Consider the following 13,220-nt stretch of genomic DNA (forward strand, 5'->3'; position numbering starts at 1 on the left):
TCCCGAACTTGGAGCCAGAGTGGGGGCAGGGCATTCTTGGAGCCGGGCTGAGTGTTTGAGGAAAGGAATTCTCTCCCCAACCCTCTCCCAGTCATCAGAGGCGGGGCCGAGCCTCCGGCTATAAAACGGGGTGCTCCAGCCTGCCCGGCAATACTCAGCCCTACCAGCCTACACCTCTGCTGACCCAGCCTCAGGTAACCAGCCCTGCTGTCTCTTTGGGGAGGGGGCAGAGGGTGGGAGATGTGAGACGTGTGAAGAGGTAACCAGGCAGAGGGGGCATGAAAAACGAAGGTCTGGGAATTTAAGCGGGTCAGGCTTCAGGGGAACTGGGGATGGAGGGAAATGTTTTAGGATTGGGTGGTTATACAATTTGGGGGTGCCAAAATATATCATCTTGGGACCTCAGAGGTCTGAGTTGGAAGGAATCTCAGAAATTGGGAGTCTCATGGCAGTCTTGGATGGCAGACAGTTTGGGTGTCAAGACTGGGATGGGGGTGGCATTTCTCAGAATCTTGGAATTTAGGAATTGAGGTCTCAGGATCTCAGGTCTTAGGACTGGAGGGACCAGAATTTGTAGTGTCATATTTTTGGGTATCATAAATCAGGCCCCTGAGTTTGGGCACCCAGATTTTGGGGTCTTGTGATCTTGAAGCTTCAGAATTTGGGGTGTCAAGACCTAGGGGTCAATATTTTAGGGTGTCTGGGTCCATCATCTGGGGTAGCAGTTGGGGGTCTCAGTCTGAAGATATGAGGTTTTCAGAATGGTTTTCAGAATTCATAAATTGGGGTCTGTGTGTATTGGGATTTGGGGGGACTCTCTTAACCTGGGCACCTTGGGGATCTCAGAGATTGGGGGTCTAAGTATTTAGGGGTCAGTATGAGGTCTGTTGCAAAGCTGCTCTTGATGTGACCTGTCCCCTCCATGGCAATGTGGTGAAGGTGAAAGGAGGGGACAGGTGGGCAGATAAGCAGCCAAAGGGGAGGGGGGTCTGGGGGTGGGAGTGGGGAGGGGGTGTGATTCATTCTCCCAGAAACCTCCCCCCTCCTCGAATGCTTCTCAGGAGATGTCCTCAGTTTCACCCTCTACGACATCCCCCCTGAAATAGATCCTGGGGGTGGAGCAGCTATTGTCTTCAGGACACTGCCTTCCCAAATGCCTTCTCCTAATCCCGACTCAGATCAGGTTCCTATGGACTTGTCATAAGACAAAGGAGGACAGCTGTGCTGCGGGGGTGGGGGCTGCAGCCTTGGAGCTTTGCCGGGACCACACCTCCCAACGCCCTGTCTTCACCGGAGGTTTAGGGGTCTTTAGGAGTTGGGGGCCCCAGCCCCTCCTCCCTCAGACCCAGGGGACCAGGCCCCCAGCCCCCTCCTCCCTCAGACCCAGGGGTCCAACCCCCAGCCCCTCCTCCCTCAGACCCAGGGGACCAGGCCCACAGCCTCCTCCTCCCTCACACCCAGTGGTCCAGCCTTCCAGCCCCTTCCTCCCTCAGACCCAGGCGTCCGGCCCCAGTCCCTCCTCCCTCTGGCCCCCACCTCATTCTGCCTGTTCTCTGCGGCGCATAGGTCACACCAAGATGTCGGACGCCGAAGAGCAGGAATATGAAGAGTGAGTGATGCTGCCGGGAGGGCTGGGGGCTTGGAGCGGTGGAGACATGTCTCACCTCCAACGCGCCTAACTCTCCTCCTCCCTCTTTCCTTCCCACCCGGGTCTTCAGGGAGCAGCCTGAAGGTGAGTGGAGTGTGGGCTGGCCTTGGGGGGCTTGGGGACACCTTGGTGCATCTTAGCCCACCCGACCGATGCCCACCGTCCCGGTCCGTACAGCCAACGGGAAGAGCTCACTGAGCGCACATGCAGCTGAGACCCAGGGGGGTTCCCCGGCCCAGCTGACTGGAACCCGAGCCCGGGTCTCTACCCACTCACCCACTCTGTTCCCTCATCTGAAGGCCCTGTCGCCCCCGACCCCCTGGGCTCCTAACGGCTCCTCTTCTCTCCCCCACCCCTTCCAGAAGAGGAAGCTGCTGAGGAGGAGGAAGGTGAGGCCCTGGACTCCGCAGGTCTGGAGCTGGAGACGGGGCTCGGGGGCTGGGTGGGGTGGGAACGCTGGTCCAGGGTGCCTGCTGGGCGGAGGACGGGGCTCCCCACAACCTCGGCCTCAGTTCCTTTAACAGCCTCTCCCTCTCTCCCCTCTCTCCCCCTCCTGCATCCGGGCATGGCCGCTCCCCTCCCCTGGCTCCCCAAATCCCCGCTTCTCCTCCTGCCCCCTCCCCAGCCCCCGAGGAGCCGGAGCCGGTGGCAGAGCGAGGTAACCGCGGCTGCTTCGCTTCCTGAGAGCGATTTCGCGGGCCCTCGGGGCCCTGATCTCGACGTTGACTCCCTGCGCATCCCTGTAACCCGCCCCAGGCCCGGTCCTTTAAGCCCTGGAGAGCTCGCGCGCCCTCTGGTGGCCATGAAGGGAAATAGCCTCGTAGAGGCTTTAACCCGTTCCCTTCCTTCTTAAAGAGACCGACACCCAAACCTTCTTCCCCAGACTGGAGGAATACTTATAGAAGGGTTGGATGTTTGCGGAGAGGCACCCCTCCCCCTTCTCATCTTCGCCTGTCTGTTATTTTTCTCCTCCATATACATTCAAAGCTTGGGGCCTGAGGTGCAGAAGGGTCTAGCAGTGGGAGTCTGGATTCTTGTGTTCCTAATGGGGACGGGGACACAACTGCTAGGTCAGCGAGTGAAGAGAGGGCTTGGGGCGTCCCTGCACTGCTAGGTCTTGATGGAGGAGGGCAGGAGCTCTGGATGCGGAGAAGGAAAAGCTAGGGGTTTGGACGCCTGGGTTCCCAGAGAAATGGGAGGGGATCCCCATACCAGTTCTGAATGTATATCTGATGCGTGTGACCCTCCCCCTCCTTTATGGCCACCCTGACTTCCCTTATCCTCTTTTATCCCCTCACCTCACCCCTCCCCCTGAGCTGCAAGAGAAGGGAACTGGGCTTTGGGGACCAAGGCTTGGGTGGGGGTTGGTTTCTTCTCATATGAGTGTGTCACACCCACCCCCATGAACTCTTGCTAATTATCTCTTTGTATTCCTCTACCAGAAGAGGAGCGCCCCAAACCAAGGTGAGATCCTAGGGGAGTGGGGGCCTCAATTATGTCATCCTAAATATATCCCCCAGTTCCAGGGACAGGATGCAAAAAAGGCAGAGAAGGAAAGTGGAGACATGGAAACAGGCAATAGGACAGTGATTCCTTCTTTCAGCAAACATTTCCAGAGAACTTCCCACTGTTTGGCGAGTCAGACCCTGGCTGCCCTGTTGGTGAAACAGACCCAGATACAGCAATGGTAGCACAGAAGAGGACCCTAGGCAATCACGAAGGCTTCCCAGGGGAGGTGATGCCTGAGTCCTGAGGGACAAGGTGTTTGCTAGCTGAAGGAGAGAGACTGTAGACCAGGAAGTGGTGTGGCATGCACAAAGTCTGGTGGCTTGGGTCTAAGCCAGTCTTTCAGGGAACAGGTGCAGACACAGGTCATTCTGATGAGGAGGATCACAAACTGGGCAGACCGGTGGAGGCTATAAGAGCTCATGGAGTGGGGAGAAGAGCCCCGGAGGAGATGACATTGGGGCCAAAGCTTGGAGATGCAAGGAGGCAGCAATCCAAGCATGAGAGGCAGAAATTCTATGGACCTGGGTGGACAGCAGTGTGAATTTCACTGTGCCTAGGGGGATGGGACCTAGGAAGCCAGGGCACTGAGGAGCCTTGAAAGGGTTTTGAACAGAGGAGGCAGAGGGTCAGACCCAGCTGAGAGAGCACATGCGTACCTCGGCATCAAGGGAAGACCTCAGGGGGTGGAGAATATCAAGGGAGAGGCATGGCAGGCAGAGAGAAGAGCATGTGCAAAGGCCCAGGGGCATGAAGGCACATGACATGGCCAGGGAAGCTTGAAATGTGGTGTGTGTCTGTGTGCGAAGAGAGAAGACACTGGAGAAGCTGGCTGGGGCCAGATGGAGAACGGCTCTGAATGCCAGGCTGAGTTGATTGGACTTTGTCTTAAGGGTTAGATCTGGGTGTTAGAAAGGCCCTCTGGAGTCCTGAAGGAAGATGAACCAAAGGTGGACAGCTGGAGGCTGGGAGGCCAGGGAGGAGGCTGGCATGAAGGTTCAGGTGAGAGGGCAGATCAGCTCAGCTGGGGCACAGTGTGTCCGAAAGCAGAAAATGTCTGTTAACTTAAGTCTGGGGTTTAGGAGAGAGTCTGGGGTGGAGATAGAGTTGATGAATCCCCAGTAATGGATGATAGTCAATGTCATAAGAGTGAATGACATTAATCCCAAGAGTATCCTATGAATGAATCAAAGGGCAAAACTCTCATCAGGGGACAAGGAGACAGCGATGGGACAGCCGGAGATATAGGAAGAGAATCAGGAGAAGGTGCTGTGTCTTAGAAACCAAAGAGAGAGAAAATACGGGCATGGAAGTGCTTTGGGTAGGAAATCAAGGAGAGGGTGGGGGCTGACCCCCAGAGCAGCACAAATTGTATTTGTCCATTTGTCCAGTACAAATGCAATGCAAGCCACATATGTAACTCAAACTTCTTTTTTTATTAGCTACATTTTAAAAAGTAAAACAAGTACAGGTAAATTTAATCCTAGGAGCATATTTTATTCAACTTTTTACAGCTGAAATCTCATAATTTCAACATTAATCAATATAAAACATTATTAGTGAAATAGTTGATATTCTTTTGTTCCAAACCACATCTACCCAATCCAGCGTGGGTATCTTACCGACAGCCCCTCTGATCTGGACCAGTCACATTCCAGGTCCTCAGAACCACGTGTCGCTGGTGCCACCCATCAAGGAGGTCAAACTACTCACAGTCTTTCTTCGCTTTTGTCCACTCAGCCGTCCCGTGGTTCCTCCACTGATCCCGCCGAAGATCCCAGAAGGGGAACGTGTGGACTTCGATGTAAGTAATGGACGTCCCATCCCAGGCAAATTAGGGTGCAAATTAGGAAGAGGCGCCCCCCCCCCACTTGTGGAATTGCGTCCTGAGAGCCCACTAGTGTCCGAACACGATGCTTTGCTGCCATCTTCTGGAAACATAGTGCACAGCAGCCGTCTGGCTCCGTAGCCAGTCAAGCCTACCGATTCTTGCTGGGAAGGGCTCCCCCTCCTGATGCTTCTCAGATGTGCCGAGAGGTTGGCGCCTTCTGGGGCACCGCCTGGGAATGACAGGGCTCCCATCCTCCGTCCCTTAGGACATCCACCGGAAGCGCATGGAAAAAGATCTGCTGGAGCTGCAGACGCTCATCGACGTGCATTTTGAGCAGCGGAAGAAAGAGGAAGAGGAGCTCGTGGCGCTGAAAGAACGCATTGTGAGTCGAGGGAGGCGGGGCTCCTTGAGCTCTGCCCCCTCTTTCCACCCTTTGGATCTTGGGAGACACGGAGAGCGGTTCCTGTCCAGTACAGGCTTGCAGCTGAAACCTTTGGGAATGTACCCAAGTCCGTGTCCATCCCCACTCTTGACCTAGCCTGGGAAGGGATGTGTCGGGGTAGGTGGAGGTCCCTGCACCCCCTCATTCTTCTCCCTCCCCCAGGAGCGCCGCCGGGCAGAGAGAGCTGAGCAACAGCGCTTCAGAACCGAGAAGGAACGCGAGCGTCAGGCCAAGTTGGCGGTGGGTGCCTCCTCCCTCCTGGGAGCCCAAATGCTCCTTTTTCAGCCAGGCATTACCATTTTCCATTCATGACATTCTCTGTGATCCCAAGAAAGTCATCATGCTGTATTATTCAAAGATCTTTCTGTTGGAAGTGACAGAAACCCAAGCCCAAACTGGATTCAGCAGAAAGAGAATTTAATTGGCTTATAAAATGAAAAAGTCTAGCTTGCTTCAGGCATGGCTGGATCAAGGGACACAAATGATATCACAAAGATGCAGCTTTTCTCTTCCCATCTCTTAACTAATCTCTCTGTGGATACTGGGGTGACCAACTCATCCTGGTTTGCCTGGGACTTCCCTGGTCTGAGCCCTGAAAATCCTGCATCCCATCAGTCTCAGGCAAACCAGATGGTTGGTCACCCTACTGGACACCCTTGTTCCTAGGCAGGGGTGGCAAATGGCCACCAGCAGCTCTGGCTTAACCCCCTCTTCCCTCTGTCTCCTGCACAACCCCTGGGATGTTTTCAGACTGTTCGCCAGTCCATTGTGGATTGACCCACTGGCTAGTTGGGGGACAGGGGCTAGATACTTCTGTTGCTTTAGGCCTTGGAAACATGACCTGAATTGGCATCTGGAATTGACTCACTCAAACCACTTGTAAGGAATAGGAATCAGCTGGTGGGGAAGACAAAGTACTGGTCTCCCAATGATGTCCACGTTCTCATGTCCCAAGTCTATGAATGTGGGAACTTACATGGGGAAGGGGACTTTACAGATGTGATTAAGTCAAGGATCTTGAGACAGGATTATCCTAGATTTTCTGGGTGAGTCCAATGTCATCACAAGGGTCCTTATAAGAGGGAGGACCTTTGAAGATGGAGGAAGGGGCCATGAGCCAAGGGATGCAGGCAGCCCCCTAGAAGCTGGAAAAGACAGGGGAGGGAACCTGAACCTCCTCTAGAGCCTCTAGAAGGAACCGGCCCTGCTCACACTTGACTTAGCCCACTGAGGCCCACTTCAGACTTCTGAACTTCAGAACTTGGAGATGACAAACTTGCATTGCTTTAAGCCACTATTGGTTAAGCCAGAATTTGTTTGCAAGTTACAGCAGTGAGAGGAAGCTCGTTCAGCTGGGGAATGCTGGGCTAGCGAAGAACATCAGGCCCACCTCATGGGCCCTTCCAAGGGGCAGGGGGTTGGTCTGGCCAAGCCGCTATTTCTGGTGTATGCAATGCAGGCTTTCCAGACTGGTGGCGATAGTCTCAGTGAAGGCATTCTAGAACCCCTTCCTCAGGCTCAAAGCCAAGAGCCTTTTTACTGCTCCAGGCACCCCCACACACACGCACACACCAATTCCCATTACCAGTGACCCTCCTTGACCTTCTGAGGACATTCTTGTCTCATAAAACTAAGGGAGATTAAGTCCCGAGAGGGTATGTGTCTGCACTGAGATCACACAGCAAAGGTCACCACTGGCCATTTCAGCCTGCAGGGATGAAGAAAAAAGCAAGCATCTCCCTCCCCGACTAGAACTTTTGCTGTTGAGGGGGTGGATGTTAAGACCCCGAGAGGAGGAATGACTTGCAGGGGGTCACTGGGCCAGGCCTGGAGGGGCCTGGAGGGGCCAGGAGGGGAGCACCTGCATCCTTGCCTGTTCTCATACCAACCTGGTCTCCCATGCTTGGGTCTGACTTAGCACAGAACCCAGCGCCCCTCCCATATGCCCATCTCAGACCGCCTCCCCTCTCAATCCAGGAGCCTGGGGGAGGCCCCGGGATTAACCCCTTTCTTCCCACAGGAGGAGAAGATGCGGAAGGAAGAGGAAGAGGCCAAGAAGCGGGCTGAGGATGATGCCAAAAAGAAGAAGGTTCTGTCCAACATGGGGGCCCACTTTGGGGGTTACCTGGTCAAGGTGAGTTCAATCTGCTGGGGCCTGAGGTCTAGGTTCCCAGGGAAGAGGTGACTGAGAGCCCAGACTTCTGGTTCCTGAGGGGAGGAGTGCTGGGAGCCTGGACCCCTGGGTCTGAGGGAGGAGGGGCTTGGGGTCTAGATCACTGGGGTCCTGAGGGAGATGGTATCGGGGAACATAGACCCCTGGGTCCTGATGGGGAGCCATCTGGAGGATCTACCCCCAGCTCAAGCTGTCCCCTTCCAACCCTCAGGCAGAACAGAAGCGGGGTAAGCGCCAGACAGGGCGTGAAATGAAACAGCGCATCCTGTCTGAGCGTAAAAAGCCCCTGAACATCGACCACATGGGAGAGGACCAGCTCCGGTAGGTGGAGGGGGGCCTGGGTGGGAGACAGGTAGATAAGGGCACCCGGCGGGCAGAGCCAGGTGGGTGGAAACCCTGATGCCTTGTGACTTTGGGCAAGAGTCTCTCCCCTTCTGATCCCTTAGCCTGCCCTGTGGAATGTTTCACTGATAGAGGACCCATGTGTTGTGGGTGACCATGTTGTCTTAAGGATGTCCCCTGGGAACTCCAAACGGGCCCCAAATTCCACTTGAATTAAAGCCAGATCTCTTCCTGACGGGGCCCTATCTCACTCTTGGCACAGCCTGCATCTCATGATAGCCGTAAAAGGCTGGGGAAGGTCTTTCCTTCAGGGGCCTCACCCGTGTCTTGAAATTCTCCGTCCTGGGCACAGCCCTTAAACTTGGAAATGTTCACCACCCCAGAGGGGGCACAACGATGGGGTTTGGAGCTCAAAATCTGAAACCCCTTGCTCAGTGCTGCCCGCCACCCCACCCCCAGCTGTGTGATCTTAGGCACGATGTTTAATTTCTCTGAGCCTTGCTTTCCTCATTGGTAAAATGGGGATATGGTAACAAAATCTACCTCAAACAGGAGGGGTGAGGGTATAGCTCAGTGGTAGAGTGTGTGGTTAGCATGCACCAAATCCTCGGTTCAGTCCCCACTCCCTCCATTACAATAAATAAATAAACTTAATTACCTCCCCCCCAAATAAAATTTAAAAAAAAATATACACCTCATAGAGCTGTGAAATGTCAGTGAGATGATAATAGTAGTAATCAGTTATCATCGTCATCTTTATCATCATGGTGGCAGCAGGTAGACATTAGTATTACCCTCATGTTAAAGGTGAGCAACTTGAGGCACAGAGAGGTTAAGTAACCTTCCCAGGGTTGCACAGCTTGCAGGTGGAAGAGTGGGGATTAGAACCTAGGCACTCTGCTGCCATCAGTGGTGCTCTTCCTCACTGTTTTATAAAGGGTTGTGATGGTAAATGTTTAACAAGTGGATCTCCATGGGCTGAAAGTCCACATTTTAGCATTTGCTCATGTCTGTGGTGTAGATACTCCCACTACACTGATTTCTTTTTCTTTCTTTCTTATTTTTTTCTGAGTGGAGAGAGGTAATCAGGTTTATTTATTTTTAATTTTTTTTTTAACGAAGATGCTGGGATTGAACACAGGACCTCATGTATGCTAGGCAGGAGTTCTACCACTGAGCTACACCCTACCTCCCCTCTCCCTGCTGATTTCAAACTACCCGTGTGATGACCCTACACTTGGGGTCGGGAAAGGATGTGCTGAGTTGGCTCTCGGAAGGCTCCAGCCCACCATGGGCTATGTACCCTCCCTCTTCAGTCATGTTATCCCAGTGTCTCACACTAAATAACATGTCGCTAATGTTCTTTTCCCCTCCTTTTTCCTTCCCCACCACACGTCCACTCATAATTGGGGGTCCACTCATACTTTTTGAGGAGCTCCAGTTACCTAAGTTTTATTTATTAGGTAGTGGTCATAGGATGGTCTCTAAAATTTTTAAATAAAATACACCATGGAGGAGAGAGCATTTGAAAACAATTAGTTGCCAAAAGAAAACAAAGAATGTTAGTAAGATTAGAAAGAATAGTAACAACGAGCTTCACTGAGTGTTTATAATTGCCAGGCACTTTATGCCTATTATCTCATCCTGTAGCAGCTCAGTGCAGTAGATTTTTATTAGTTAAGAATAAATTTGGCCACTCCACCATTTTTCGCCTGGTATTTCCATCTTCAAAAATCACCTCAAGGTCCAGTGTGGCTGCTGGAGCTCCAGCCATCACAGCCAAGCAGCAGAAAGAAATTGCAAGGGAATAGCCACAAAGGTTTACCTGGAAGCCCCACCCAATGATGTAGTTTCATCCCACTGGCCACCCCACCTGCAAGGGAGATTGGGAAGAGTGGTTTTTAAACTAAGCCTACCACAAAAATTTCTCTATCTAAAGAACAAAGAGAGAAGAGATACTGAGTGGGCAACCAGCCATCTCTCTTGCAGTTTTATTTGTCCACTTTTCTGGAGAGGGAAATGGGATCCTAGGAGAAGTCACTTGGCTGTAGTCACAAACCAGAGAATGACAGAGCTGGTACTGGAACCAAGGCTTTCTGACTCTGGGGCCTGGGCCCTAAACCATGCCATCATTTTCCCTTAAGGAAACATGAACTCTCCATTTTAGATACGGAGGAAGTGGGGCAGAGATTTAAAAGCCTTTGCCACAATTCACTCTGAATATTGTGGCCTCAGCTGTTAACAAAATAGCACCCATCATGCCAAACTCAGAGACTGGCTGTGTGGCTTTGAACCACTGCCTCAACCTCTCTAGGCCCTGGGGTATGGCCTGGCTCCCTTGCATGACTGCCCTTCTGCCCTGCCAGGGAAAAGGCCCAGGAACTGTCAGACTGGATCCACCAGCTGGAGTCCGAGAAGTTTGACCTGATGGCCAAGTTGAAGCAGCAGAAATATGAGGTGAGACCCATCTCTGCTGGGCGCCCAGGCTAGACCCAGGATGGAGCAGGGCAGGGGCGGGAGGGGGCCGGCCTGTCCCTCAGCACCTCCTCCTGCCTCCGCAGATCAATGTGCTGTACAACCGCATCAGCCACGCGCAGAAGTTGTAAGTGCAAACAGGGCCCTGGCCCCACCCCCCTCCCTCTGACTCTCAGGGCCTCTCTTTCCTTCCCTCTAACTTCCCCCCACTTTGTGAGTTTCAGTCTCTCACCCTTTCTTGGGGGCCCTACCTTTGTCCCTCTTTCTTGGGAAAAGTTCTCTCCACGCTCCAACTCTCTTGGAGTCTCAATCCTTGCTTTTTTTTCTTTTCCTTTTTTGGGAGGGGGAGGTAACTAGGTTTATTTGTGTATTTATTTATTGATGCGGGTATTGGGGATTGACCCCAGGACCACATGCATGCTAAGCACAAGCTCTACCCTACCCCCCATCCCTGTTTCTATGTCCCTCTAAATCACTGGTTCTTGGGGAGGGGGTGGTCTTGCCCCGCCCCCGCCCCAGGGGACACGGGGCAATGTCTGGAACATGTTTGGGGAGGGGGATGCTACTGGCACCTGGTGGGTGGAGCCCAGGGACACTGCTCAACACCCTACAAGGCACAGGACGGCCCCCACCACAGAATGATTTGGCCCAAATGTCACCAGTGCTGAGGCTGAGAAGCCCAGCTGTCAACCTTTCTTCCTGTTCTTGCTGGGTCTCCCGGCTGCTCCGCATCCCTCCCTACCACCCGTCTGATCTCTATTCACTTTCTCTCATTTTCCATCCTCCTGTCTCTTTCACCCCAGCCTCCCGGTCCCCTCTGGCATGTTGCTCCCTCAGTCACCCATCCCTTCGTTCCCCAGCCCCTGTATCCATAAACACTTATCAGCACCCAAATGAACATCCTGAACTCATGCACTGATGTCAACTTCCCCTGTGATGGTTAATCGCTCCACCCCAGTCAGTGAACCCAACGGGAAGGCACTTGCTGGCCTCTTCCCCTGGTGGGGAGGGCGGGTATTTGGAGGGGATCGACTTCCTGAATTGAGGGCAGGGGCCCCCTCTCAAGGGTCAGTCCTGCCTGATAACCCTCCTTCTCCTACAGCCGGAAGGGGGCCGGGAAGGGCCGCGTTGGAGGTCGCTGGAAGTGAGGTGGGGACGCTGGCCCACCCCGAGGCACCTGGGCGCCCTTGGAGTGTGTGCCCCATCTGTGGCTTGAAATAAACGCTACACTTTTAGACACCTGCTGAATTCTTTGATTGTTATTATTAACACGTGGTTACCACTCGGGTAAATGCCGAGGCCAGGGACTCGCGATCTGATCTGATCCTCAACAGCCGCGGTGATGATGTGAAAAGTTGGACCCTCACACACTGTGGTGGGAATGGAAAATGGTGCAGCCACTTTGGGAAACAGTCCCGTGGTTCCTTGAAAAGTTAAACGTAGAGGGGGTGGGGGGATAGCTCAGTGGTAGAGCGCGTGCTTAGCATGCAGGAGGTCCTGGGCTCAATTCCCAGTACCTCCGTTAAAAAACAAAAACAAAAACACATGTTACATGTAGAGTTACCAGAGAACTCAGCAGTGCTGTTCCAAGAGAACAGAAAACCTATATCCGCACAAAAACGTACGATTGTTGGCAGCAGAATTATTCGCCATAGCCAAGAGGTGGAAACAACCGAAAGGTCCGTTAACCAATGCATGGATCTCAGGGACTATCACTGAGCCATGAAAAGAAGTGAGGTGCTGACACTGGCTACAACGCAGACAAATCTCAAAATCATCACGTGTGAAAGAAGCCAGACCACATCTTGTGGGATTCCATCGATACGAAATTCCCAGAAGGCAAGTCCACCAAGGCAGGAAGTGAGTAGTGGTCTCCAGGGACTGGAGGAAGGGAGGAACGTGGCGGTGGTGGTGGTGGTGATGGCGATGGCTTAAGAAATGGTGTTTCTTTGTGAGGGGTGGTGAAGATGCTCTGGAATTCGGTAGTAGTCATGGCTGCACAACCTTGTGACTAGATTTAAAAAAAAAAACAAACCCACTGAATTGCACCCTTTGAAATGGTAGCTTTTTCAGGATGGGAATTACATCTGAATTTACAAATGTAAAACCCAGCCAAATAAAAACATTTGCAACGCTGTCTCTGGGAGGGTCGCTTTGTGACAAATTATTGCCCACCATTTGCTGGTGTGCCTCTATGACTTTCAAAACAGAACTTATAGTAATGAGCATGAAGGTCTGGCTCCTGGGCCTCAAATCTACCAATTACTGCTGTTTAGACAAAATAGTTGAGTCAGAGTTGAGATGGGGCTGTTTTGTGAAGTCCGGGCATGGGTTCCTTCGTTTGTGTCTACCATCCCCACGATGTTGCTGCCTTTGTCAGAGGGTAAGTGCTGGGAACTGAAGGCTTGGATGTCTCCCCCGTCTCCTCCCCAAAAGCCATATGTTGAAGCTCCAGTGGACTGGTGTTGGGAGGTAGGGCCTTGGGGAGGTCATCAGGTTTAGTTGAGGGCTTGAGGGTGGGCCCCCCATGATGGAATTAGTGTCCTTATACGTAGATGAAGAGACCAGAGACCTCTCTCCATCATGTGAGGACACACCAGTAGGTGGCCATCTATAAGTCAGGAGGAAGGTTCTCACCAGAAAACCATGAGAAGTAAATGGCCCTTGTTTAAGCCACGTGGTCTGTGGTATTTTCCTCGGAAGAGCCCGAGTCAATTAAGACAATGAGACTGACCTGTCAGCCTTCTTTACAGACAGTAGGAGCGGGCAAAATGGAAGGCAGAGACAGTCTCCCACCCACTCA

At 52.8% G+C, this 13,220-nt stretch overlaps 1 protein-coding gene across 3 annotated transcripts; it reads left to right on the plus strand.

Moving 5' to 3' along the window:
• Window positions 1–119: 119 nt before the first annotated feature.
• Window positions 120–11,661, plus strand: TNNT1 (troponin T1, slow skeletal type). Of its 3 annotated transcripts, XM_032487897.1 has the most exons (14): window positions 120–194; window positions 1,567–1,609; window positions 1,719–1,732; window positions 2,011–2,037; window positions 2,274–2,306; window positions 3,091–3,112; window positions 4,895–4,958; window positions 5,251–5,367; window positions 5,590–5,667; window positions 7,448–7,561; window positions 7,812–7,921; window positions 10,309–10,399; window positions 10,504–10,544; window positions 11,520–11,661. In XM_032487897.1, the coding sequence occupies exons 2-14, from the start codon at window positions 1,578–1,580 to the stop codon at window positions 11,563–11,565; spliced, it is 789 nt and encodes a 262-aa protein (XP_032343788.1). In that variant the 5' UTR covers window positions 120–194; window positions 1,567–1,577; the 3' UTR covers window positions 11,566–11,661. The 3 variants fall into 3 exon arrangements, with proteins under 3 accessions (XP_032343788.1, XP_032343790.1, XP_032343789.1); XM_032487899.1 differs by lacking the exon at window positions 2,274–2,306 and having other exon boundaries at window positions 142–194; XM_032487898.1 differs by lacking the exons at window positions 120–194; window positions 2,274–2,306 and having other exon boundaries at window positions 2,011–2,058.
• Window positions 11,662–13,220: the final 1,559 nt, after the last annotated feature.

The sequence above is a fragment of the Camelus ferus genome, chromosome 9 (genome assembly GCF_009834535.1).
Source record: "Camelus ferus isolate YT-003-E chromosome 9, BCGSAC_Cfer_1.0, whole genome shotgun sequence".
Taxonomy (NCBI): domain Eukaryota; kingdom Metazoa; phylum Chordata; class Mammalia; order Artiodactyla; family Camelidae; genus Camelus; species Camelus ferus.

Coding starts and splice junctions, on each gene's coding strand:
- TNNT1 (XM_032487897.1), top strand. CDS start 1,578: ATGTCGGACGCCGAAGAGCAGGAATATGAAGA. Junction 7,562..7,811: donor TTGGGGGTTACCTGGTCAAG/GTGAGTTCAATC, acceptor TCCAACCCTCAG/GCAGAACAGAAGCGGGGTAA. Junction 10,400..10,503: donor TGAAGCAGCAGAAATATGAG/GTGAGACCCATC, acceptor CTGCCTCCGCAG/ATCAATGTGCTGTACAACCG.